General features: G+C 37.9%; 4 protein-coding genes across 27 annotated transcripts in view; 2 read left to right on the forward strand and 2 right to left on the reverse strand.

Moving 5' to 3' along the window:
• Positions 1-4,517, forward strand: part of mef2d (myocyte enhancer factor 2d) — a 54,613-nt gene extending 50,096 nt beyond the window's left edge. For all 21 annotated transcript variants that reach the window (XM_079895616.1, XM_079895603.1, XM_079895608.1 and 18 more), the window contains one exon: positions 440-4,517. In XM_079895616.1, the coding sequence (XP_079751742.1) occupies positions 440-821 (382 nt within the window). In that variant the 3' untranslated portion in view covers positions 822-4,517. The remainder of the gene's footprint in view (positions 1-439) is intronic.
• Positions 4,518-8,898: 4,381 nt separating this feature from the next.
• nes (nestin) lies at positions 8,899-15,650 on the reverse strand. The gene is made up of 4 exons (XM_079893920.1): positions 14,693-15,650; positions 14,203-14,327; positions 13,193-13,266; positions 8,899-12,208 (listed from the first exon to the last, which is right to left on the reverse strand). Exons 1-4 carry the CDS (start codon positions 15,503-15,505, stop codon positions 9,360-9,362), a joined length of 3,861 nt encoding a protein of 1,286 aa, XP_079750046.1. The 5' UTR covers positions 15,506-15,650; the 3' UTR covers positions 8,899-9,359.
• Positions 15,651-17,218: 1,568 nt separating this feature from the next.
• On the forward strand, positions 17,219-21,635 carry LOC307172026 (C-type lectin domain family 12 member A-like). 3 transcript variants are annotated; one of them, XM_079894032.1, is made up of 8 exons: positions 17,219-17,362; positions 17,533-17,607; positions 18,697-18,798; positions 20,111-20,145; positions 20,263-20,437; positions 20,521-20,684; positions 20,996-21,120; positions 21,327-21,634. In XM_079894032.1, the coding sequence occupies exons 1-8, from the start codon at positions 17,299-17,301 to the stop codon at positions 21,511-21,513; spliced, it is 927 nt and encodes a 308-aa protein (XP_079750158.1). In that variant the 5' UTR covers positions 17,219-17,298; the 3' UTR covers positions 21,514-21,634. The 3 variants fall into 3 exon arrangements, with proteins under 3 accessions (XP_079750158.1, XP_079750157.1, XP_079750159.1); XM_079894031.1 differs by having other exon boundaries at positions 18,691-18,798; positions 21,327-21,549; XM_079894033.1 differs by lacking the exon at positions 18,697-18,798 and having other exon boundaries at positions 21,327-21,635.
• On the reverse strand, positions 21,541-26,688 carry gpatch4 (G patch domain containing 4). Of its 2 annotated transcripts, none has more exons than XM_079894028.1 (8): positions 26,610-26,688; positions 26,404-26,504; positions 26,241-26,314; positions 25,650-25,742; positions 25,447-25,557; positions 25,218-25,324; positions 24,051-24,101; positions 21,541-22,856 (listed from the first exon to the last, which is right to left on the reverse strand). In XM_079894028.1, the coding sequence occupies exons 2-8, from the start codon at positions 26,480-26,482 to the stop codon at positions 22,004-22,006; spliced, it is 1,368 nt and encodes a 455-aa protein (XP_079750154.1). In that variant the 5' UTR covers positions 26,483-26,504; positions 26,610-26,688; the 3' UTR covers positions 21,541-22,003. The 2 variants fall into 2 exon arrangements, with proteins under 2 accessions (XP_079750154.1, XP_079750155.1); XM_079894029.1 differs by having other exon boundaries at positions 26,590-26,658.
• Between the last annotated feature and the right edge of the window lie 296 nt (positions 26,689-26,984).

Here is a 26,984-nt window from a genome sequence, read left to right on the forward strand (position 1 = left end):
CTCCTCTCCTCTCCTCTCCTCTCCTGGAAAACCACTGAAATAGCTTTGAGTAATCCCAACATAAATAATACACTACTGTAAATACATAGGTTTGGCTGCAGCCTAATTACACACACATAAACAAACACACTCACTGCAGTTGAGTGTATGTGGCATGTTGTGATGTGTGAACGGAGGCTGATCAAGTTGTGACTGCATGGCTAGCAGGAGTTACGTGACAGAGAGAACTTGTCTGGCTTCTGTGCATTTTATAGCTGCTTTATTGTACTATTATTTTTTGTATACTAAAATGTGGCTGTACAAAGGTAGTGCAAAACATGATAAAGTTGTGGGTAACGTTGCCGTTTGTCGTATTTAAAATGTATGTTTTTGTAAGACATCAGGTGTCCCCTCTTTATTAGTGATGTTGATTCTTCTTCTCTTTCTCCTTCTACCATAGGCCCGTGGGAACGATCCCTCATGGAGCTACTCTGACGGTTAACACTAACCCCCACGTCAGCATCAAATCCGAGCCGGTGTCTCCTAACCGGGATCGCAGCACCCCTAATTCCACCGGCGGGGCATCGGGCCTAACTGTGACCCAGTATCACAGTGGGACGCAGCGTTTGGAGCCCACCGGCCGCTCTCCGGTCGACAGCATCAGCAGTAACGGCAGCTCTTATGAGGGAAGCGACCGAGATGACGGTGGGCAGCCGCGCCCTCCCGATTTCAACTCGGCCGGCCTGGGTCTCCTCCGAGCTTCCGGAGAGCAATCGTCCCAAGCGGAGCAGCAGGAGTCAGCCAATGTGAAACGCATGAGACTGGACACCTGGGTCACATAAACGCTGAAGGAGAGTGCGAGAGAGCTGCTCTCTTACCAGCACATACACACACACACACACCGACATCGACAAACACACCCCTAGTGGCACCTGCTTTCAGCAGCCAATCTCAGTCCGCACTTAGACACATGCATGCGCCTGTCTCTCTGTCTCTCTCTCTTCCTGTCTCTCTCACTCTTGTCTCACTCTCAGACACACTCATATTTACTGGTGTGTGTGTATATATTTATATAAAATATGCATATATGATCACACACGCACTAGATCTTCACACACACACAGTTGCCAATCCAGGTGTAAACGTGTTCACGTATACGAGACTGAAGAGATGTACAAGGCGGAAGGGCTTTTGGTCGCATCTCTGATATCCCTCGCCCCTGCTCAGAGAGGCCGTCCGGATCTCAGATCAACTTTCACAGGCCTTACCGTCGACCTGATCGGAGTTCAGCGGCACTGCTCTGTCAAAACGCCATAACAACTGCTTATGTTGCATAGACAAGCCTGTCGATCTCTATTTTTTTGTACCTATTTCTCTTTTGTTTTGTTTTGTTTTTGTATGAATGGTTGTATTTGCCATTTATCTTCTCGACTGACTCTTTCTCTCTTGCTTTTCCTGTTTTTTTGACTATCTGCTTGAGCAGCTGCCTTTAGAATCGCCCCTGTTCCTGTTGCAACAACTTTAGCATAAAATCTTTATCTTTGTTTTTCTAACTGCGCAAAAATTAGCATAGTTTGCTTGGTGTGTGGTGTGGTGTGGTGTGTGTGTGTGTGTGTGTGTGTGTGTGTGTGTCAGCTGTGAGACGGAGGTGCTCATTCATTCAATTGCTAAACACAATTCAGCCAAAAAAACACCCATCTTTCGTTGTATCATAACCTCACACCAGTCCCCTCGCTTGCGCACCAGATGCGCGTGTCTATCGGCGGGGGTCGAAGCGCGGACGCCGCTCCGCATCCTCAATTTTCTGCGTACGCGTGAACCGTAAACGTAGTGTCGGTGATGGAAATGTAGATCTATCTGTACTAATGAGATCCAGGCGTGCAGGAAACGGACATGTTCGTATCGGCCTGCAGTGTGTGGCTGCGTTTACGAGAGCAGCGGTCTGCCACATTATGCTATATTTATTGTTTTGTCTGGCTGTGTAATTCAGAGATTAATTAGTTAACTTTATGGGACGGGTATGCTTTATTATTGTTTGTAAGATTCCATGTGGTCAAAAAAGTCTGAGTTGTTTAACTCAGGATGCCGGGTTTTTAGATGTTTGAGATCATGTATATACAAAATTTCTCAGTGTTTCAGTACCAGGTTTATGTATAGCAAAAAGAGTTGGTGGCAAACACGCATCTCAGCTAGGTCAGCTAAGAAAGAGATGGAGGTTGTGTGTAGCGCTGTGTGTGTGAGAAGCGTTGAGATTGTACATAGCGATGTATGTTCACATATATTCTGCTGGGTCTTTCTGAAACAGCGCTGTAATCTCAGTGGAACCGTCTCTGTCAACCTCTACCTGTAAATAAACTGTACCGTGTTATAAGTTATCAAGGTGGAGAGGCAGATGAAGGAGGATTTGACTGTTTTTAATGCGTGACTCTTTTCCGTCGTTTTTATCCTGATGGCGTGCACTTTAAAATCGTTCCCCCTTATCCGCTCGCACACCTTCAGACACACAAGTGAGGAATTTCCTCGCATTATCATTTACACGTTCAGTCCACTCTGATTATCTGTCATTTTCACACATCTATCTCCCAACAGAGCGATTCCCTGACGGCTCGGAAGGGAACGCAGTCTCCTTTCACCTATAAGACGTTTAAAAGCATTCAGGGAAGGACGTTTCGTTTTTGTTTCGTTTTTTGGCTTATATTGCACTTCACGTGTTTAACCGTGAACAATAATAGAAGAAAAATGTCACGTTTTGTAAAAAAAAAAAAAAGAAAGAAATGAAGAAAAAAAGACAACAAATAAAAAAAGAATGTTGTACTGAAATCTAGATTAGGCTTTACACGTGTTGCAGATGTGACAATTATGTACACAAATCGTTTTCTGTGCATTAGTGTATTCTCTAAGTGACAAAGATGAAGGACGTTTCCGTGACGAGTTTTGAAAAATGACGCGTGCTGAAGGGAAATGGGGTTTAAAATGATTTCAGATATGTTGTATTCCCCTCTGAAACTATGACTTTAAGTGTTAGTAAGGTTAAGGTGAGACTCACCTGTCCGTCATTGGCTTCTCTACCTCTCCTTCCATCCTCTCGTATCTTCTCTTTCTCTCCTTTCCTCCACTCGTTCACTCACAGAGGATGACAGAAGCCATTTCATTTCACCTCAACAGGTGGCCCACCTTTTGTTAAACCAGATTCCACACACACACACACACACACACACACACACTCACACACACGATGGATGCAGTACCGGGAGGCGGTGAGAGTAAGCGTTCGTTCGGACTCATCACAGACGTGCGTTCGTACCCCTTCGACTGAGGTCCTAGAGCTACTGGGCGGATGTTTTCTAGAACTGCATCATAGCAGAGCGAGGCTTCTGCAGCGCACCCGTTGACTTAAAGACTGTTGTGTCCTGAGCTTTGAACAAATGCAGTGATTTCTATGTACGTTTATAAGGTGACAGCCTGATCCTCGAGGCCGATGCGCCCGGGATGGTTGATTTCAAGGCTAAGACGACGTTCGAAAAGCTCTCTTGAAGACCTCGTGATAAAATTAGGAATCTGAGTAATCAAAGAAAAGACAATCGTCCGGTGAATAGTTCACTTTGGTCCCTGTATTCCCTTTGTATGATGTCTAGAGATTCTCACATACTTTTTCTCGTGTTAATTTGTGCTGGTGACAGTTTTATTGTCTGTTTTTAATATAATTGTTACGATGATTATCATTACCATTATGATCATCGTCACAGATGGTAATAATAATGATACATTTAGAAAGACGGTTTTTATTTTTTTGTTTTTTTTTTTGTTTGTTTTTTTGTTTTGTGTAGGTTAGACATCCTGTTTTATTTTATTTTATTATATATGAATATTATATAAATATATTTTCGTTTTAATTTTTTGTTGTTTTCTTTTTCTTTTTTTGTTCTTCAAAGGGGTGTTACTAATATTGCACGATTTATTAAGTAAAACAAAACCGTTGTAGTAATATTAGTACTTATTGCTAATTGAGGGAAGCGATAAAACAGGTTCGATAGAATGACCAGTTCAATGCTGCAATTTTTAGTCAATTGTACTATAGTATCTACACATAGTTAAGGTGGGACATCCACACATTTAATTTATTCTGATCAGACACAATGCATGGGCGTCAGACAAGCAAAGAATGAGTCATATTATAAATAAACTGAAATGTAATTTCAATAAGAATATACAACACACAAAACTAGAATAGAAATTGAAGAAAAAAGTTTAAAAAAGAAAAATTATAGCTAATATATTGTGTTCGGCTAGTCTGCTTTGAGTTTTGTTGTAAAAAAAAAAAAGGAAAAAAAATATGTTGTTTTCGGAGAATGATATACAGTTTGTGTATATTTTCATAAACAAAGTATGCACTGATATGTTATTACAAATTCTATACTGCTTTTACAAAAGAGTGTTTGTTATTGTACCAAAGTATCCATTGTCCTTTATGACCCTCCCCTTTTGCGTATGTTTTATTGTATTTTATATATTAAATAGACAAGTTGACCTACACACAAGTATGAGTCTGTCTGTATTACAAGTTTCTGTGTGGGTTGCTTTGTTCTGTTGTCAGTGCACTCATTAGACTTCTATTTGCATGTTCATTTAGCAGATGCTATTATCTAAAGTAACTTTCAAATTTGGAAAATGATTTGTAATGATAAAGTAATCAGCAATATTTGCAAATATACATATATTCTCACCGAGGCTGTATTTATTTGATCAGAAATACAGTAACAACAACAATATTGTAGTAAGTAATAAGTAGTTGTAATAAGTAGTTGATTTGGTGCTCAAGAAATATTTCTTGTCAGTTTAACAGTTGTGCTGCTTAATATGTGTAAATTGATTAATAGAAAGTTCAAACAAATAGCATTTATTTGAAATAGTCACATTTTTATCAATGTTAAAGGTCTTTACTTTAAACCAATTTAATGCATCCTTGCTGAAAATAAATATTAATACATCTTAACTTATTGACCCCACATATACAGGTGCTGGTCATAAAATTAGAATATCATCAAAAAGTTGATTTATTTCAGTAATTCCGTTAAAAAAGTGAAACTTGTATATTATATAGACTCATTACATGCAAAGTGAGATATCTCAAGCCTTTATTTGTTATAATTTTGATGATTATGGCTTACAGCTTATGAAAACCACAAAATCAAAATCTCAGAAAATTTGAATATTACATGAAATCACACAGTAATTACACAGTAATACCATGGTCATTGAACCAGGTTTTGGTTATTTTGGCAGTGTGGGCAGGTGCAAATCCTGCTGGAAAATGAAGGAAGCATGAAGTGCTCTGAACATGTCCTGGTAGACGGCTGCGTTGACTCTGGATTTAATAAAGCACAGTGGACCAAAGTCCTCTTTTCTGATGAGAGCAAATTTTGCATCTCATTTGGAAACCAAGGTCCCAGAGTCTGGAGGAAGAATGGAGAGACACACAATCCAAGATGCTTGAAGTCCAGTGTGAAGTTTCCACAGTCTGTGTTGGTTTGGGGAGCCATGTCATCGGCTGGTGTTGGTCCACTGTGCTGTCCACTCAACGCAGCCGTCCACCAGGACATTTCCAGAGCACTTCATGCTTCCTCCAGCAGACAAGCTTTATGGAGATGCTGACTTCATTTTCCAGCAGGATTTGCACCTGCCCACACTGCCAAAATAACCAAAACCTGGTTCAATGACCATGGGATTACTGTGTAATTACTGTGTGATTTCATGTAATATTCTAATTTTCTGAGATTTTGATTTTGTGGTTTTCACAAGCTGTAAGCCATAATCATCAAAATTATAACAAATAAAGGCTTGAGATATCTCACTTTGCATGTAATGAGTCTATATAATATACAAGTTTCACTTTTTTAAAGGAATTACTGAAATAAATCAACTTTTTGATGATATTCTAATTATATGACCAGCACCTGTATATATATATATATATATATATATATATATATATATATATATATATATATATATATATATATATATATATATATATATATATATATATATATATATATACACACTATATATAATATCCTACTTTGTTTGATACTCTAGAGGACAGTAAGGCTTTTTATTATATGATCTTTCCGATTAAATCTTTCTAAGTGTTGCAGCATTAACTTTCAAGTGATTTTCATATCTGGCCACAAGATGTCAGCCTTTCGCTTATCTGATAAGTAGCTATTCTGCTTGTAGCTACTAAAATTGTAAATTTGAAACAACCAGTTGTAATGTTTCTTCCTCAAATTAATTTTATAATCTTGTTCAGAAGAAGTCCAGGTCTTTATTTTAACCCAGTTAACCCAACTGAGGCAGAAAGACCGCTGTGATGTGAATATGTAGCTAAGAATGTTTTTTCCTCAGAGACATCGTGTCTGTTGTTGTTTAGCAACAGATCATGATGATTCAGCCACAATGGCATGACTTTGAGTGTGAGTGTCTTGTGCATGTGTCTTTTGGTGGTGGGGGCATTGAATGCAGACCATTCCTTAATGACATTCTGTTCATCTGAGCTCTGTGTCAGCTGAGTTTGTCAGTTTGCCCGTCTGGTGCAACCATTGAGCTTCTGTTTGTAACAGGTCCACTCCCCACTTATTGTTTGTCTGGATGACAAAGTTGACCTATTTTTCCTAATGCGCTGAGACACAAGGATCATTTCATCCTACAAACACCCCTGCCATCCTTAAAGGGGTTTGATTATGCTTTTTCAACTTTAGTTAGTCTGTAATGTTGCTGTTTGAGCATAAAAAGATCAAAGTCCACTCCAAAGGGAAATATTCCACAGATGTTCAATCAATATCTTTGTCTTTTGCTGGGAATCTCTTCCTTCAGGCAGTGGGATAAATTAAATGTGTTTTGTCTCTTGATATATATAAATTTAGGTTTCAGTTTTAAATTATTATTTTTCTTCTTCATAATTGTATATGGGTCATTCTTGTTATGCAATTCATTTGCATTTACATGTCTTAAATTAGTAAATGAACAGAAAATATTAAACTCACAATTTCTAAACATGGTAATTAATCATATTGTTCAGATTTGTTTTATTGGTAACACTTTACAATAAGATCTCATTTGTTAACATTAGTTAATGCATTAACTAACATTAAAATTAAGCAATATATTTTTACAGCATTTATTAACCTTTGTTAATGTTATTAATAAAAAATGTCATGTTAGTTCACAGTGCATTAACTAATGTTAACAGATGCACTTTTAATCTTAAAAAATGTATTAGTAAATGCTGAGATTAACATTAACTAAGATTAATAAATGCTGTTGAAGAGTTGTTCATTGTTAGTTTGTTAACTAACTAATGAAACCTTATTGTAAAGTGTTACGGTTTTATCACATCACAATAAAGAACATGAACATGGGTAAATTTTACATAATTTTATTAGTTCTACTACTTCCAACATGAATTTTTTATTTTTTTATTTTATTAAGAGCATTTCCAGTTTTTTTCTTAATGATTTTCCTTTCCTCCTCAAAAATGTTTAATGCTTTTTAGCTGTAATTGGTGTAATTTCCTGTGTCTTCAATATCACTTGTCACGTTACATCCTGTTTTGTACTATTCACTGACCTAACCAAAGTTTTTTAATGACATCATTCTCCAGGAAAAGGACATTTTTGAGAAAGAAACAGCATGAACATTACGTAATAGCCATGGTTTGATGACGTTAGCTGGTTTGTTACACATTTGCATTAGATTGTGAAAGTTAAAAGAAAGATGATGAATGTTGGGTCCTGTCTAATTTGAAAAATAATCAGTCACTCAGTATCTGGCATTGATAATCAATAGCAATCAATAACAGCGGCAGATGGTAAAGGGAGCAGAGAGAGCTGAATGTCACTCTGCCCCTGAACACATTTGGGGTTTATCGAGATTTATTTGAAGCACTGTGGTCTCGGGATTCTGTGGTCATTCACTCAAATAGCTCCTACACTTGTGAATGAGGTCGAGATCAGATTGAAATAACCTCTGTCATTTCAACAGGATCAGATCTTCAGTTCAATGGGTTAGTAATAGAGTTGCTTGCTGTTGCATCAGGCGTGATTGTGTGGCATCATCTTACACAGGAAGCAGGTGTTGAAGCATCTGACCACCCAGCTGTTGCCCTGCCTCACTTTTGTTTAAGCTCTCAAAAGACCCTGTAAATCCTGCTTTGAGTATTTGTATGTGTGGGTCATCAGACTAGCTGTTTGATTTGGTCCAAAAATAGAAGCTTGAACCTTTTGGAGAATTATTTTTATTTTATTTATATATATATATATATATATATATATATATATATATATATATATATATATATATATATATATATATATTTATTATTATTATTATTATTATTATTATTATTATTATTATATTTATTTATTTATTTATTTATTTATTTTTTTCTACAGGATATTTATCCACAGGTTTTTATCTGACTATGTCTTCTGGTAAAAGGGTGTTGGCTAAAGTGCAGACTGTGTCCAGTCATTGTCCCCCAACACCCCCATCAGTGGCACCAGAGAGCCAGCATGCATACAGAGGGAAATGAGGCGGTGATGTCATCTATTATTCATTGTTCCTTACTCTTTTTTTCTTCTAGTGTGGCCTCTTTCTCTCAGATCAGTATTGTGTGCTTACCAGAGCCGGGCTCCAAATCAGAGTGTGATTCGCTGCCGTAATGAGTGAATTCAGCGTTCTAAATTCATTGCAAACTGAAATGGTTGGAGAAATAAAACTTAAGAATCATATTTACATTTATCTGAATAAATAAAAAGTGTTACATGTCTATGTTGATGAGGGAAAATATGTTCATGAAATGATTGATCAAAATTGGACGAATAAAAATAACGATAAAAGAAAACACCAACTCAATGTATTCACTGTTGTACTTTTTAGTCTTTATTCTTTTTTCAGAATTTTGAACAAGTTTTATCTATTTTCCATCGTAATAGTGCAAATTCACAAAATTTGTTAACACTGACTTATGAAGGTCATTGGATAGCTGGTCTGATTAGTGCAGAAACAACAAAGATGAAGTAAGGCTTCATAGTAAGTCTTCAAGAATCCTCTCTGCCCGCGGCTGTCATGGAGTACAACACTTTTTATCCTGAGAGGACAGCTGGTACATTATGCCAGGCTGTTGACTCGCATTACAGAAATCACATTGTACCATTATACACACTACGCTCTGCAATCTTGTTTAATTTCTGTGAATGCATGAAGGTGTTTTTTGTGCACTTCGTGTTTAATGTTGCTGTTCATCTATTTATATGGCATCACTACTTTTTTATGTTTTTGGTTTAGTCTTACATGGTCTAAAACATCATTGGACAAAGCTGTTACTCATCACCAGAGGACCAGGAATCCCCTTCATCAACAGAGTCATCAGACGGGACCATCTCGCCTCGCTTTGGCTGTTCATCTTTACGTTTCTCATCCCGGCCTTTGAGGATGTCCATCTCTTCTGTAGGATTTCCATTTGCTGCTGGCATTCCCTCCATATCTTTCCACTCCTCTCCAAAGACCATGGCCTGGTTGAAGTCTACATTCTTGGCAGTGTTATAGGTAGCTGCCATCTCAACTTTCCCTTTGCTCCAGAAATCCTCCTTCAAACTAGTGCTGAATAAGCTATGAATCTCACTTTTCTTTTCCTTTGACTGAAATTCCTCCTCCTCTCCTGAATTGTTGCTCTCAAAGTCCATCACAGGCATCACTTTTTCAGAAAAGCTCTCTTCTGTCATCCTCTGATGTTCCTCAAATTTTCCAAAGATATTTTCCGCTACACTTGGCATTTTGTTTGGACTTCCCAAATTCTCAATCTCATTCACCGGGAAAACGCCTGCATTTTCATCCATATTTGCTGCTTCTGGAATACTCATGCTTTTGCCCCAGATGTTAGAATTGTCCCAGTCATAAATCTGAGAGGCTTTAGCTTCTTCAGTGCTCTTCTCCTTGCTGAGCACTTCTTCAGGCACATCGTTGTTGACAGAGACAGAATCAGCCTTAAAGACTCCATTAGTAAAGGTTAATGGCTGCTCAGTGAGAGTAGCAGCTGCTGAAAGGCTTGTATTCTGAAAGCACTGGCTGGCATTTGGAGATTCATCTTCTGAGCTATTGCACTCTTCCTGGTCAGAGTTTGGCATGTCTGATGTCATGATATTTGGCTGACTGTTTATCTCGCTTTCCAAAGAATGACTGTCCATCAGATCTATGTTGGTGTGCATGGAAACATCCAGAAGATTTTCTGGTTCTTTGGTTGTAGCTGCATCTTGGAACATGGTCAGAGTTGGTGAAGTTTCAAATGAGCTTTCAAGCTGTTCGACCTGAGATGTTTCGGAAAATGAGGGTGGATGGTCTACGTCGACATGTTCTTGACTTTCATATGAATGGACTGTTTCATACTCAAGCTGTTCAGTGTGTATATGCTGGTTTTCAGTCAGTTGTGGATTCTCATTTTGCTCATAAACCTTGACATCATGATCTTCATCTCTCCTCATCTCTCTAATATCATCATCAGTATCTTCTTTCGGGTTTCCCCTGGGCTCAATTCTTGGCCTTTCTTTCTCCAAATCCAAACTTTCATGGACTTCAGAGCCACTCTGTAGCATCATGCATGCCCTATCATCATCTAGTGCATCTTTAGAAACAACGTCTTCTGTCATCATCTCTCCAATGACGTCCATGTCTGGTTCTTCTGTGAGATCCTCCATAGTGTTGAAGCGTTTTGAGGCGCTTTCATTCAAATGGCCTCCGTCCACTCTTTCCTTCTCGTCCTCGCTGTCGCTGGTCTCACCAATGAGGTGTGAGGCTTGCACATTCCCATCTGTTTCCTCATCGCTCTTATACTGGATCAAGGGCCGAGGGTCTGCTAGCGTGTTCTCCTGACTATAGCTGTCACACTCACCAGGATCAGTTCTCCATGAGGCTGATATGTTTGGGGAGTCGTCGTCATCATCACCTTGGTTCTCAGGTAACTCAGATTCCTCAGGTAAAGGACAGCCATCATTTACTGTCTGAACTGAATGGGCTTCAGCTGGCAGTACAGTCTTCTCTATACTCTCCTGATGATCAATGTTCTTGGGAGAATCTACACCTCCATCCTGTACAGAACTGTCTCTCTCAATCACTTCTATCTCTTCTTCTTCTCTTTCAGTCACATTTTCATCTTCTGTTTTATTCTTCAGTTCAGTTCCAATGCTCATTTCACCCTCTTCCTCTACCTCAGACTTAGGGCTTGTCACATTCATCTCATTCTCTGGTTCAATTTCTTCCTGTCTATCCCACTCATTGATTGAATCAATCTCTGCCTCAGTTTCACTGTTCATTTGCTCTGTCACTTCCTCGCTAATATTGCTCACAATGTCCTGTTCATCTACCCTCATCAGATCTTCATTTGCTTCTTCCTGATAGCTAAAATCATGCAAAGCTCCTTGCTTGAGGAACGATGAAGCCAGTATATTGGAGTTTGGACTGATATGGCTGGATGTTAATGTATCATTATCATCTGTATCTCCATATGCAACTGCATAGCTTTCACTAATGTTCTCTGATCTTACATCCATCTCAGAGGCATCCTCTTTTTCATCCTCTGCCACGGTTTTATTTTCTTCCCAAGTAACCTTAGGTGCGTGTGAGATCCGGGCCATTTCGACAGACACTTCCTCATCCTTCCCTTCTTCTGAAACTCCTGCAGGATCTGTGAATGGACCGGCCCAGCTTTCTGTCTCTGGCGTTTGGGACAAGCTACTTGGTTGGTCAGCTGACACACTTATCAATGCAGATTCATCAGTTTTAGACTCAACCATCTGAGCTTTCTGGAACTGTTTTGGTTCGTCCTCCTCCTTGATATCTTCTGGCTTGAACTGTGGTTCTGGTTCTGCAGTTGTTTTGGAGAGAGTTGATGCGATAGCCATGTCTTCACATACATTCTCTCGCTGTAAATAATCCACAGACTCCTCGGCAGCTTTCTTAGACTCCTCTGAGATTTGAACCGCTGTCTTTTCAGGCACTGAGGTTTTGGTTGGTGTTCTCTGTGGAGTCCCTTGAGTCCATGACGGAGTCGCACTGGTCAGCAGAGTGCTAGAGGAGGTGATTGATCTGTGACTTGTAGACACAGTATTGCTGAAATGGCAGGAAGCAGCATTGGTCTGTAAGGTTTGGTGGGTCCCAATGGGCTTTGAGATTGCATCTGTAACAAGAAACAAGAAGATGGTGAGACAGGCTTTGTCACATAGACAGGGAACAAGCTCTTTAAGAAGACTATTTGATTAAGTCTACCTTTGACAGATCATCATATATATTTTCTGAATCCCAAATGTTCTTAATTTAATGTTTTACAACAACAATAAGGTTCCATTTGTTAACATTAGTTAACTGCATTAGTTAACGTGAACTAACAATGAAAAATACTTTTAAAGCACTTAAAAATCTTAATGTTAATTTCAACATTTACTAATTATTATCAACAGTTGTATCTGTTCATATTATTTAATAATATTATTACAGGAAGCACCGTCAAAGTATTTTAGTCATGAATCTGTAGTCGAAGCGCATTGAGCACTACTATTCATTCATCAAACATGAGCAGAAATACAACAGAGTGGCTCATGCCCCTATTATGTCCCATCCCCTGATAACTATGATGCTACTGAAACAAGTGTGGTTGACTGGAACAGATAAAGCTCCAGATGGATGGAGATAGTCTGAAACAGACATAGACCCTTGATCTGCCTCTCAGGGGAGTTATCAGACTACACACTAGTCCTGAACTGTGAGTGAGTCGTAATGGAGAGGTATTGATCTTCATTATGCTTTTCCAGGCCTGCATTACTGGAAAGTGGAGCCATCTGTTACAGTGACCTATGGGACTAACACAGGAAGCTAGTTTTACTGGCTTCAACAGATACCCCACTATGCAATCAGTACTAATCATTTAAACAGCCCAAAGCACAGCAATATTTAGAGAGACGGGATCTGTGTTCCAAAATCCAAAATTTGTATAGGCTGAATTTTATTCACTGTAGTATATAGTATATTGTGTAACCAGTCGTTATACTTAAAACATTTTTTTAAATGACTATTTTTTTTTTTCATTTCAATTGACCATTGCTCAAATAGCCCTCATTATTGAAGAAAAAAAATTCATTTATAAAAAAAAAAAAAAAAAAATTACCTAAAAACACAGCAGAGTTGGTCTTGTTTGTTGTTGGTCTGTCGATTCTCAGGCCCTCGCTGTCCAGCAAAGCTCTGGAAAGAAGCAACAGAACAGCACTTTCTTTAATGTGAGGGGTGGGCTAAATGAGATGGAGTCATGTTCTTGAGCTGCAGTCCTGTGCCTTCTTCCTTTGTTATGCAAATAGTATGTCAGATTTGTCATTGTCAGCCCATCTGCAGGATTCACTCATGCATCGATTCATTTACCTCCTGCACGCAGCATTAAACAATTGCAAGGGTTGGACTTTACTAAATGTAAAGCACACTGTCAGTGTAACAGGTGATCCTGCAACAAAAGCATCAAACAAATGTGGATCTTAAATGTATTCATATGTAAAAACAAACATGTCTCTTAAAGTCTTTTGGGAGATTTGCACAACATATTGTAATAATATACAATAAAAAACTAATGTATACATTTCTCTGTACATATTTCTAATATTTAAAACCCATCCCCATCCTTCCAAAGTATCTGCATGTAATGCAACACACCTTCATTAAATGGAGGACCATAAAATGAGCAACAGCTAAAATGCTGTCAAAATGTATTTCTGGCCGCCCTCAACAGACATAAATCGGACCGATCTGAAGGATGTTTTTGAATGAATTACCCACCCCCCTGTTTCCCTGCCCCTCCTCCAAGCAGATGGATCAGGGTCAGTGCCGGGTGGGAAATGGAGAGGGTCTATTTGGATTGACTGATCTAAAGTTACCCCTCTCAGGGTGCCTCAAATGCTTTTTAGAGCCACTGATGCATGATCATATTAGTTGGGCCTCCATAAACTACAAATCCCACAGTGCATAGGAGAGGCTTTCCACTCTGGCATCCCATTAGGGAGGAAGTGGGACTTCTTTTCAAAAGCTACATGCATATTTTACTTCATGTAAAGATGGTTCTTAAGATGATAATAATAAGGGAAGGTTGTGTGTTTTGGTGTTGATGATGATCTGGATGACATTGACATGTACCTGTATGTGGCCACCTCCAGTCCAAGAGACATCTTCACCTGCAGCAGATTTTGTCTGTCCACCATCATGCTGTCTATCTGCTGCCCCAGGCTGTCTTTCTCCAACTCCAGAGCATCTACTTGAGCCTGCACAAAGTCATGAGACATATTTTCTTAAAAATCTGATTAAAGTGAAGAGATTGTGGAAAATGGCATCATTAATATCATGTTGTTAAAGAAACCCATATAAAATCAGATGGCTCAGCTATACTGTTCCAAACCTGTATGACCTTCTATCTTCGGTGGAACACAAAAGAAGATATTTTTTAAAAAATGTCTTAATGATTTTTGTTCAAACAGTGAAAGCGTAGTTTAGTGTTGTTTAGACTTAAATTGTATGAACAAAAACATTCTTCAAAATATCTTGACAGATTTGAACTATATGAGGGTGAGTAAATGATGACAGAAGTTGAACTGGTTAAGCAACAAAGTCCATAAATTTCTCTTCTTACCTGAAGATGTTGAAGCTCCCGCATCTGTTCTTCTCTCTGCTGCACTACATGTTTCTCCAGCATCTCTCTCTTAGTCTTCGTACTTTCAAGCTCCTTGGCCAGATGCTGAACCTGATGCTGTTTCTCTCTCTTCTCCTGGTGAATCTTTGCCATGTTAGCTTTGGCCTGGTTCAGACTTTCCTCCAGACGTCCAAGCTGTCTCTGATAGTTGCTGGTTGCCTCCTGCCAGGCTTGAGCTGCTCTGTGGCTGTACTCCTGTCCCAGGTCTGGGATGCTGGTAGTTTGAGTGTGCTGTGGGGCAATTAGGACTGGCTTTGTCTGTTTCAGAGATGCCTGTAAGGTTTCCATGTTCTCCTGGTGGACTTGCATCTGTAGCAAGAGGTCTTTCTCAAGTTGTCCAACCTTCTCTCTAAGCCAAATCTGAGCCCTACGCTCCTCTTCCAGCTCCTTCTTGCTCTCCATGAGTTTTCTCTGTGCTTCAGCCTGTGTGGTCTTCGCCTTCTGCCTTTGAATACTCACCATCTCCATATCCTCCATCAAGTTCTCCACTTCCAGCTTCACATGGTCTTTCTTCCTCCAGGCCTCCTCCATCATCCTCCTGGCCTGGCTGAGAGCCTCCTCTTGAGCTTTGCGCTGGCCTGGTGGGTCCCTGCTGCTCTTGAGAGTGTGGATCTCATCTCGCAGTAGCTTGTTCTCCTCCTCCAGAAGCTTCACACGGCCCAAGTACGATTCGAGACGCTGGTTCAGCTCCAGCATCTGGTACTTTTCCTCCTGAAAATGTGTGAAGGGCTGTCGGACACCCAGAAGCTCCATCTCAGAGTGGGGTAAAGTGTTAAATCACACTAGAACTGTGCACAGAGGCTGTGAAGGGATGCAGGTCTTTGTGGCTGCTAAGTGATTCTAATGACAGGCTCGAGGGTGAGGTCTGGACCACAGTCCCAGTGCCCAGCGGCTGAATGGACAGGGGAGGGTAAGACCCTCCTTTCATAGACAATGAGAAGGGGGAGGGTGAAGGAATAGAGGAGGAGGGGTGGATGGACAGAATGTGCAAAAGCAGTGATGTAATTTGAGGAGTTAACTCTCCCACTGCTGGATTACATCCAAACCAGTACAACTTTCTTTCTCCTGTGGAACGCAAAAAAGAGATGTTATAGAGACTTGATAATCTGAGTCAACATGCAGTGCATCTTTTTTTTTCCATACAATGAAAATGAATGATGACTAAGACTGTCAGCATGAAGGTAAATAATGACAGAATTTTTATTTTGCTGAACAATACCTATAAATCTTGTAGTTTCAGATATGATCATTCATTTGCTGCCCCCTCTTGTGGCAAAATGATCACAATACATCAGACCAAAGTAGTCCTTTTTTGCATCTTAAAGGGATAGTTCAACCAAAAATGAAAATTCTGTCATCATTTACTCACCCTCAACTGTATCAATTTCAAAGGAAGATATTTTGAAGAATGTTTGTAACTAAACAGTTGTGGGGCACCATTTAACAGACATTCTTTTGATTTAAAAAAATATTTTCAACTAAAGATACAATCCTCATTCTTTCATGTTTACATTTTATTTTCAAAGCCAACATGAAATAAGCAATATTTGCTTCTTAAAACTAGTGGCAGACACGTTACCCTGTCATTATAAATTAAATCCAACAGCTTTGAGATGCACATATGCCTCTACACACAAATCTCAAACACAGTGATGAAATCTGTCTGAACCATATGACAGCTAACTAACATATTTTATTCATGCTGGAATGCCTGCTGAGGACTTGCACAACATTGTAAACTTTTTCAGATGACTCAATTTGATAAGTTGGGACAACATGCATTTTGGACCAGTTTTGAACACATATTTGAGCATCTAATTAAGGTCATCAAAGCAACTTTTGTTAGAAATATGGTTAGAGTACTCTTGATCAATAAACTGATTAAAAAAGTTCAAGCTACTTATTTACATTTGTTAGAGGAACTTTTGGCAAGCTGGATTTTGACAGTGTAAATTTATAGTTTAGACATTTGTAAAAGATTAACCTCAAAACATGCGCAAAATTCATGACATTTCTGACAGAATAAATTCCTTTAAAAAGGCAACCCTGAGATTAATTGAATAATTGTTTAATAGTTTAAAACACAACGGTGTGCTTCATGTAAAATAATTCATTATTGAGTTATAAACAAAAACAATTTTCAAATGTAAATGAATACCACTAAAATTCACATGACCAGACAAAATTCCATTGCCATTTAAATTTAAATGTTTTGTCCAAGACAGAAACCGATTTCCACTGAAATGTTTGAATCTCAACAAGTTACATAAAATTGGTTAGTATCTCATCTTGAATAAAGTCTGGTTAGGCATTTTGTACTTACTGAACTCTAACTCACATTTTTGCATAGTGAAAGTGATGCCATTATAATAATATACCAAACTTCCTCTGACAACTCAAACCACACACCGTTTCTGTTATTTCCTAATTCTGAACATCATATACTTCTCTGTGCAGTCTGGCTGACAGATTTATCATACTGCTGTTTTCTGCCTTAAAGCACTGTGTCCTGATCGAGGAGTAGATTGTGAAGGTGAGCAGGTGCAATGGAAGACGAGTTATGCTATTCATCAGTTATATTCAAGCCATTTGACAAAGAGAAATCTAAAGGTATGTTCAGATGGTTTTTTTTATTTTATTAATTAATTTTTTTTTTTTTTTTTTTTTACATTTAACCATTGTGGTAACAACTTTCCCCCTGTTTACTGGAATACTTTTAAGAGTAGTTGTTCTCTTTTTGGATGATCAGAATATGAGTGAATTAATGCTTGTCTGATTAGTGCGAAAGTCAGAGGAGCCTGTACTGTATGCAGAGGTGAAAAGAAAACAATCGACTTCACATATTGAAACTCCAGGTTAGAGATCATTCCCCCACAAAAAATATATATTTATACAAAACTGATATAAACTGTTGCAGTATATCACAGTTTTCTAATAGTTTTTTTATGTTTTTAACTATAATATTTTTATATATTTACAATAACTATAACTATAACTATATATATATATATATATATATATATATATATATATATAAAATAAAAAATATATATATATATATTAAAAATACAAACAAACAAAAAACAGTAATATTGTCAAATATTATTACAATTTAAAATAACTGTTTTCGGTGTTAATATACTTTAAAATGTAATTTATTCCTGTGATGGCAAACCTGAATTTTCAGCATCATTACTCCAGTCTTCAGTGTCACATGATCCGTCAGAAATCATTCTAATATTCTGATTTGCTGCTCAAGAAACGTTTATTATTATTTTTATCAATTGTAAAGTTATGTAAAAAAAAAAAAAATTCATACGATTCTTTGATGAATGGAAAGTTCAAAAGAAGAGCATTTATCTGAAATAGAAAGCTTAATGTTCAAAGGTTTGGGGTCAGCAAGATTTTTTTTTGGGGGGGGGGGGGTAAAATAAATCAATACTTTTATTCATTAAGGATGCATTAAATTGATCAAAAGTTACAGTAAAGAAATGTATAATGTTACAAAAGATTATATTTCAAATAAATGAAATTGTCTGTTTTCTGTTTTCAACATTGATAATAATAATGAATGTTTTTTGAGCAACAAATCAGCATTTCTGAAGGATCATGTGACACTGAAAACCGGAGTAATGATGCTGAAAATTCAGCTTTGCATCACAGGAAAACATTATTTTTATTAAATATATTCAAATAGAATTTTTTTTTTTTTTTTGGTGAGCAGAAGAGACTTCTTTTAAAACCATAAAAAATCGTACCAATACCACACTTTTCTCATTATAAAATAAAAGTTTTTCTCCAAAACAGATTGGCCACAATAATTATTATTGGCAACCCTAGAAATTCTTATGAGTAAAGTATATTCCCATTCATATTTTAAAAAATGTACTGTCATATGCTCGCACTCTTGGACTCAAACTTTTCTCATTCTGGTACAGAAAAAGGAGCTTCCACCCCAATCTCTCCGGTGTATAGAGGAGCTTCAGTGTTTCTGGGGCTGCTTTGTTTCCTCCTGCTCGCTGCATTAACAGCTGTCAGCATTTTCTGTAAGCATTAGCACTGTTTCATTCATACACACAATACCAAACATACCATTCTATCTGACTTTTGGATGTCGACATTTCAGTTTAGTTCCAACCCTGTGCAAGAAAGCTCAAAGACCTTAACAGGTCTGATCTCACAGACAGGGTTTAGATTAAGCCAGGATTAGGCCTTAGGTCAATTAGGGCATTTAAGTAGCTTTTACACGTGGCTTAGAAAACAATATTACAGGTGTGTGTGCACCTTGAGACAAAACAATGGCAATGACATATTTTAAGATATGTCAGTGCAAGTTGCTTTCAGTTAAAACAGCTCAAACATGCAGTTTAGTCTGGGACTAGGTTTAAAGGTATAGTTCACTTTGAAATTAAATTTGATGTAACTAGATGTAGGTGTCTTTGTTTCCGCAGTAGTTTCAATTTTGATATTTTTAGGTCAAACCGTTCTTGTCTGTCAGTCGTATAATGCAGGTCTATGGTCACTATCTGAAAGAGCATGCACAGAGAAGTCCAAATTAAACAATTCCCCATCGTAAGTACACATTGATGGCCTAAGACACGAAACGAGCGGTTTGTGTGAGAAAACAAACAGTATTTATATCGTTTTTACCTCTTGTACACTTTCCGGCGCTTGCGCAGACTAAGCCAGAACATGCACACCAGGAAGCACGCGCGCCCTCAGATCACTTGGACGTGATTGTGTAGAGGTAAAACCGATATAAATACTGTTCGTTTTCTCACACAAACCGCTCGTTTCGTGTCTTAGGCCATCAATGTGTACTTACGATGGGGAATTGTTTAATTTGGACTTCTCTGTGAATGCTCTTTCAGATAGTGACCATAGACCTGCATTATACGACTGACAGATAAGAACGGTTTGACCTAAATATATAAAAGTTTAAACTACTGCGGAAACAAAGAAACCTACATCTTGGATGCCCTTGAGGTAAGCTAAAACATACCAAAATTTAATTTCAAAGTGAACTATCTCTTTAAGCCAGGTTTGTGAAACTGCCATAAGCGTATTTGTTTAGAACTAGAACTAAAATAAAAAAGGGGAACCTTGAAGAAGTCATTGTCGTAACCTCAAAAATAACCAGGAGGAAAGTACATGTGTCCTGCTGTTGTAAATCAGTTGCATAATTTCATTCTTTCTTACAAAACTGATGAGGTCAATATGAGCCAATGGGGTCAATTAGAATTAAATATGGCATAATGACTAAAATATCATAGAAACATTGCATTGCAGTTGAAAAATTGTCTACAAGTACTGTAGATTTTACTAACAGTTTGCCTTTTTTGTTCATCCGCTTTGCAGACTACATTCACATGTCTAAACACAACAATATTCTGGTAAGAGTGAAGCCTGAAACAACATAAAATACTGAAATACTCAGAAATTGCCCACATCTGCTAAACAAAATGCAGAGCCCGAAGCATATCTCAACCAGAGTAAATCTCTTCATACAGGCCCAGTACACTAAAGAGAGAGCCGCCAACCAGCAGTTACTGGCAGAGAAGGAAGTGCTGGAGCAAGAGAGAGCAAGGCTGGTGACACAGGGTCAACAGATGAACAACACACTGGACTTCATAATTCATAAAAGCAGCTTTTCAGGGGATAAATACTGTCAGTTCACTGAGAATGGTAAGCTGTTTTACTGAATCTGGAGTCTGATGTGTAATATTTGTTTGTTTTATCCAGCTAATCTGAGCTATTCTCCATCACAGGGGTCCAGTGTACATCCTGCCCTCAAAACTGGATTCAAAATGGCTCCAGCTGTTACTATTTCCATAAAGGAAATAGTAATAGCTGGGGTACATGGACAGAGAGTCAAAAATACTGCGAGAAATACGGAGCTAAGCTGGCCATAATAGACAGCGTGGGTGAACAGGTATATAAAACAAAATAATAGTTTTTTCTCTCTTTCCAAAGCTTTATGATCAAACAAATTAAAAAAAGATTTGCAGTGTTGTACACCATTTCTACAGCTAACAAATCAAACTTGAACTGGAAAGTTCTTCAAAGAACTGTTAACAGTGAAAAGTGCACCAAAGTATATACTGTAAACATGTACATTAGGCATAGCTTAAGCTCTTAAACATGAGACCATTGTGATCAACAGCACTGAAAAAGAATGTAAATATGAATGATTTCTGTATGATTATAGCATTGTATTTATCTTATTGTATTATGCAAATTAAGGAATTCATCAATCAGCATACTGAATTTTATTATGATATACATCACGGCTACTGGATTGGACTCTCTGAAAAAAGGGGAAATGTTTGGGTCTGGACCTGGACCAATGGCGCTCAGCTTGAGAAAGGGTGAGTTTAGAAAAAGGCAACAGAAGAGCTTTTGATTTTTCAAACTATTAAGTAAACTTCATTTATTTTTTATGTATTTTATTATTAATGTAAATAATACATTTTAAAAGGAATTTATTTCAAAACAGTTTCCTTTTGATAAATCATAAAAAAGCTATTAAAAATTCAAAAGCAATTACCTGACGCTTTCCATATTTCCCTTTCAGATTCTGGATCAATAGGCCCTATGAAGGATACACGTACTGTGTTTTGTCAATGCCCAGCGAAAGCCCACTGAGAAGCTGGAAAGCAGAACACTGTTACATGAAAAGCAGATGGATCTGCGAAGTGGAAGTTTTAACATGGCCAACCTTCCTTCAAGCCCAACGAAACCACAGTGACCCCTCAACATGAACAGAAGTCAATGCAAAAGACAACTATCTCAGAAATCATTTTATTTTCCAGTTCAGTTTGATTTGTTAGCAATGTTTCAAGGTACTGACAGACTGACATTTCAGCTGGATTAATGACATCTTATTGCACCCTAGCTTTAGTGAGTGAAAAAACCCCACTTCATCCACACACATCATGCCACGCTATTTTTAAAACAATTCATATAATCACAATTTTTATCACTGTGAATAATATTCTATGTAATTATGCATAATACAAATGTATTACAAATCAGACCAGTAAAAAGCTTATTTCATGTCACCCTGTTGGTCTCAAGCTTAAAAGTTTGATCATGATTTATAAAAATAAATATGAGTGCTGTGTAACAAACACACGTCTCACAACTAATAGTCTGAAACTTAACAGCTGCTAGAGAATTGATCCTTGTGTTTCAGCAGCACAGATTCTGATCATCAACTGCCACCCTTGTGTTTGTAGTGTGTTTGTGCGTTCACTTTTTGCTCTTTTTTTTCTTTGGCACAGAAGACTCCTCACATTGAACATTCTCTACCACCTCCTCCTGCTCCTTTTTGCTTCGTTTCTTTTTCTTGTTCCTCTTCTTGTTGTTCTCCTGTCCTTCTGTTATCTGTGCTTCATTGCCAGTGTCCTCTGTCACTGTCATCACACTAGTTGAGTTTTCCACATCTGCGGATGGAGAGGTTTCATAGAGGACCGTGACGGATTTCTTTTTCTTCTTCGAGACACTGTCAGAGGCTTGTTGATGCTCAATACTGCCCTCCTGTGGTTGTTTGCGGTGTGCGTCTGTGGAATCCTCACTGATCTCATCTGTGCCAGCTGTCTCAGCAACTACCTTGGACCGTTTCTTCTTTTTCTTCTTCTTGTGAATGCTGTCATCCATCGGCAGGTGTGTGTCTCGTTCCTCTGATGCGGGTGCGAACGCTTCATTCACGTCTACGCTGCATTCTCCATTAAGACCATCCTCAGGTGCTTCTTTTTCTTTGTGATTTTTCTTTCTCTTCTTCTTTGGCTCAACATCTGTGATAATATCAGAGTCTTTCCTCTTTTTGGGTTTGCTGTCCTCAGTGTCATTACTTGAAACAAGGACCTGTGTTGTCATCTTATCTTCATGGATATTATTCTCTGAAAGTCCATCCTGCCTTTTTGACTTCTTGCGTTTTGTTTTCTCTTTAATATCTGGATGTCCCGCAGGGTTTAGACAATCTGTGCTGCTTGTGGATGTTTCAGCAGTGTGGTTCTTCTTACCATACTTGTTCAAGAACTCCTGCTCCTGCTGCTCAAGCCGAGCCAGTTTGGCACTCATATTAAGTCCATGTCTGGCTCCTCTATTCACACAAACAAACAAATAAACACATATATTAGAGCTGTACGGTTAATTGTTAAAAGGTCGCGATCTCGGTTCAAACACCCATCTCATTCCTAAATTCCCAACGATTCGCTTGCGTCTATTAAATCTGAGACAAAATCACACCAGAACATTTAAATTTGTGTTTGTGCAGCCTCTGCTGACCCACAAAAAGCAGTTATGTATAGGCATGACACAGCTTCAACTCTCTTTACAACCATAAAGTATTGTTATTTCTGTGTTACAAATATTCATATAATCACAGAAGTACTAGGATAAAAGTTTATAGCTAGGATATAAACACTGATGTCTACAGATGAGACAAAAAAAGAGCAAATCACCTTTTAAAAATGTGGCACTTCAAAAAATGATTGAATCGATTACATCGCTACGCCACCAGGTGGCGACAGGTGACTAGTAAAAAAATTATTTGTCATTGAATCATTAATTCAAGAGATTCGTTCATGAAACAATTCAAGTATATATGAGTGAATCATTGGATAAAAGTTCCTTCAAAATTCATTCAAACTTTTTTTTTTAATAAATCATCAAACATTTTAAACAGACTGCAGAAATGTTGTCAGAACATCTAGTAAATTACATGTTTTATTTAGTTGTCTGTTCAGAATTTTGGGAGAATCACAATCTTTGTTTAAAAAAAACAAACAAACAAACATGATTCTACATTTATCCAGAATCGTGCAGCCCTAACGTATAGAAACCAACATATCTGACAGTGTCATTGTTTACTAACACTAAAACTACACTAAAATTTTTTTTAAAGATTTAAATAAAATATAAATATTTGATGAAAAACATAATATTAATTAACAGTTACCAAGGCAAAATTAGGTTAAGATGAATTACTAAAATAACCTGAAAAAAAAAAAAAAAAAAAAAACTAATAAAAATGAAAAAAGCACATATCAACATTACTAAAATTTAAATAAAAACTGAAAATATGAAAAAAAGCTAATTCAAAATATTAGTAGATAAATAATACCACGATAACACTGACACTGTTACGCTATCTATGATTCTTATGACTTGTGTGTCCTGCTCAAATGTGGGGCAATGCTACGAGTTCTTGTATTATTTATATTGGTTTGACTAACAAATTATTGTAAGGATACTGTGGATGCATCAGTGTAAACTTTATGAGATCAGAGCTTACTTGTGTGCTGTTCGTCCTCCACAAGCTTTTAGCAGATCTGCGTCAGATAGCCTTGAAACAGACAGACAAAACCAAGACAATTGAGCCGGCTGAAAGCATAAATGATCTTGAAATCTACCCAGTACCATTGTGGGACATTTTAAATGGATCTTCAGTGCCTCTAAATGCCACATACAGAAACATCTGAAAGGACATGCTTCGTGCAGCAGAATATTATATATAATTATAATATATCACAGAAATTAAAGGGGGGGGTGAAATGCTCATTTTCACTCAATCTCCTGTTAATCTTGAGTACCTATAGAGTAGTATTGCATCCTTCATATCTCCAAAAAGTCTTTAGTTTTATTATATTTATAAAAGAAAGATAGGCTGTACCGAGTCTTTCCGGAAAAAAACGAGCGGCTGAAGGCGGGCCGTGTGGGCAGAGCTAAAGCTGTGCTTACCCGTCGAGCTAACAACACACAGAGACATTTGTTCAACAGTTTTACTCACCGCCTGCGGTTCCAACGCACGACCGCGAACCTTTATCATTGTGACTGCTCGATCCTTAAGCATTAGACGATCTGCAAATCCGTCGATCTGGGCTTTGTTTATAAAACAATCATCGTCGAAATGCAGGGAACAAACAGTCTTTACACAACTCCCTTGATGCTCTGAAAAAACAAACTCCATCCACTGGTCCCTTAACGCTGGGAATCTTTGGGAATCTGTGCAGGGTTGTCTTGCCCTGGCAACCAAAAACCCACTTCTTTGGTGACACTGACTTTCCTAAAGCCGAGCAAAGCGCTTTGATGAGGTACTGCTTTCGCTCTCTCGCTCTGGTCTACGAGTGCGCGCGCGCTATTCATGGAGAAGTGCCCTTAAGGACCCATATAAGGAAATTCCGCCCAAGCTGACGTCACGAAGACCCATACTCGAAAAAAACTTTCCGAAACTTATGACAAACCGGAAGGACAATTTTTGGCACAGAAGTACTCCTTCAAACGTACAATTTAATTTTTTAAACTTTGTCCATGTTTAGCATGGGAATCCAACTCTTTAACAGTGTAAAAAACTCAGTATGCATGAAATAGCATTTCACCCCCCCTTTAAAGTATTTAATGCAAAAGTATTTTTAAAGGAATGCGTCACAAATCATGATTTTGTTCTACTGGCAGCTCATACTTGGTAGTGGTGGAAAGGTCCAGTTTCTGGTCCTCATCTTCAGAACTGCTGCTATCATCTGAATCAGAGGTCTTTTCTGGCTGCTCACCTGACAGCAGTGTAGCTGACTGAGAATGGAGAAAGATGACTTTAAAACAATTACACAATCCAAATACTCAATTATCGCTCCATAAATGCTTGTGGTATTGTGAAAATATATTGATCGTGTGTGCCGTTTATGGTTTTGCACCTTGACAAAGCATCCATAGAGCATGGACTTGGCTTGCTGAGCCTTGCGTGGCTTTTTGTTAGAGATCAATCCATCACTGCTGTCGTCTGACTTCTTCACCACCACACCAGCCTAAACCACAATGACAGCATCAGATGACTAAAACATGCCCTCATTCACTGCTATCATTTTCTTTTATTGAGTTTTTTTTATATATTATTTACCTGCGCTGTTTCCACAACCAGACTGGATGAGGCTTTGTTAAAAACATGGTCCCACCAGTGAAAACTGAACTGCTCACCTTCCTTATGGCCCATCTGAAGACAAATGATCAAATATAAATACAAACATAAGGGCTACAACAGCTAGAGAATTAAAAAAGATAACCTAAAACCACAAGGGTAGTTTACGTGACCTGCAGTAAGATATGCTATACTTTATCTACAACTGTTTTTGACAGCATGTCTAATTTCTGTATAATTATTATACATGTAGATTCTAACTACTGTATAATTATACAATATTATTATATAATCTCATATTAAAAAAACTTGCATTTAAGAGATTGTAAACTGCAAGAGCTAAAGTGTGGGTTAGGATGATATACCAGATGGTAAGGATAGAGCACCATAATCATAATTATTGTTAACAAACACACATATATATATATATATATATATATATATATATATAGCCAGTTCATGATAAACTTTATGCCCATGTTGTCAACTACCCACAATGCTTCATTGTAATTTTCAAAAACAAACAAACAAACAAACAAACAAAAAAAACATAAGAATAAATCTCTCACTCACCCCTCCTTTACCATATTTAATTTTGACTTTAATAGCCTCTGAGATGCCATTCTCTGATCTTCCCAGACCTTTACCTACAACACAACAGTCCAAACATTATACATCAGTCAGGTGTCATTACATGGATATGCCAAAAAAGCCCTAAAATCTGTTCTGAATTCACCTTTTTCCCATCCGTGTCGCAGAAGCTGCTCCTCCGCGAATTTTAGTCCTGTACTCTTTTCTTTGACCATTTCTGCCATTTCCAGAACAACTTCTCAGAATCTGAAAATGTAAACAGATTAGGCAATATTAAATATGCGTTAATACAGTGTAATATTTCAATCGGTCAAAGAACTGTAAACACTACCACTAATTTTAGGCTCGTACCACAAAAATAAGTAAATTAGCAATAATCGCTAGCACGCGTTCAGCAAGGGAGCAGACATGACACCAGCTAAGTAACTATGGAAAGCGAAAAGGGTCATTGCTCTCGATTAACGGAACGCGTTCTCTGAAAAAGGCATTTTGAATGCACACTTTAGAGAGAGATAGTAAGATATATGATAGACCCATAATGACAGACTCATTATAGATTTCAGAAGCAGTTCTGCCCGGCCAAAACAAACAAACTAAACAAAACAACAAAATCGCTGTTTGGTCATAATCCAGGATGACGATGTCAAGATTCATTAGGCTCAAATTGGGAGAATGGTTGGAAGGGAACATGAATAATCATTTTCATACATGAATTGGCACATCTGT

This window comes from Squalius cephalus, assembly GCF_949319135.1.
Source record: "Squalius cephalus genome assembly, chromosome: 15".
NCBI classification, from domain to species: Eukaryota; Metazoa; Chordata; class Actinopteri; order Cypriniformes; family Leuciscidae; genus Squalius; species Squalius cephalus.

Coding starts and splice junctions, on each gene's coding strand:
- nes (XM_079893920.1), bottom strand. CDS start 15,505: ATGGAGCTTCTGGGTGTCCGACAGCCCTTCACACATTTTCAGGAGGAA. Junction 14,328..14,692: donor GGGAGCTTCAACATCTTCAG/GTAAGAAGAGAA, acceptor GACTTTGTGCAG/GCTCAAGTAGATGCTCTGGA. Junction 12,209..13,192: donor CAACTCTGCTGTGTTTTTAG/GTAATTTTTTTT, acceptor TTCTTGTTACAG/ATGCAATCTCAAAGCCCATT.
- LOC307172026 (XM_079894031.1), top strand. CDS start 17,299: ATGGAAGACGAGTTATGCTATTCATCAGTTATATTCAAGCCATTTGAC. Junction 17,608..18,690: donor TTCACATATTGAAACTCCAG/GTTAGAGATCAT, acceptor ATTCTGGTACAG/AAAAAGGAGCTTCCACCCCA. Junction 21,121..21,326: donor GGCGCTCAGCTTGAGAAAGG/GTGAGTTTAGAA, acceptor TTTCCCTTTCAG/ATTCTGGATCAATAGGCCCT.
- gpatch4 (XM_079894028.1), bottom strand. CDS start 26,482: ATGGCAGAAATGGTCAAAGAAAAGAGTACAGGACTAAAATTCGCGGAG. Junction 24,102..25,217: donor GACCTTTCCACCACTACCAA/GTATGAGCTGCC, acceptor GTCTGTTTCAAG/GCTATCTGACGCAGATCTGC. Junction 22,857..24,050: donor GGAGGACGAACAGCACACAA/GTAAGCTCTGAT, acceptor TTGTGTGAATAG/AGGAGCCAGACATGGACTTA.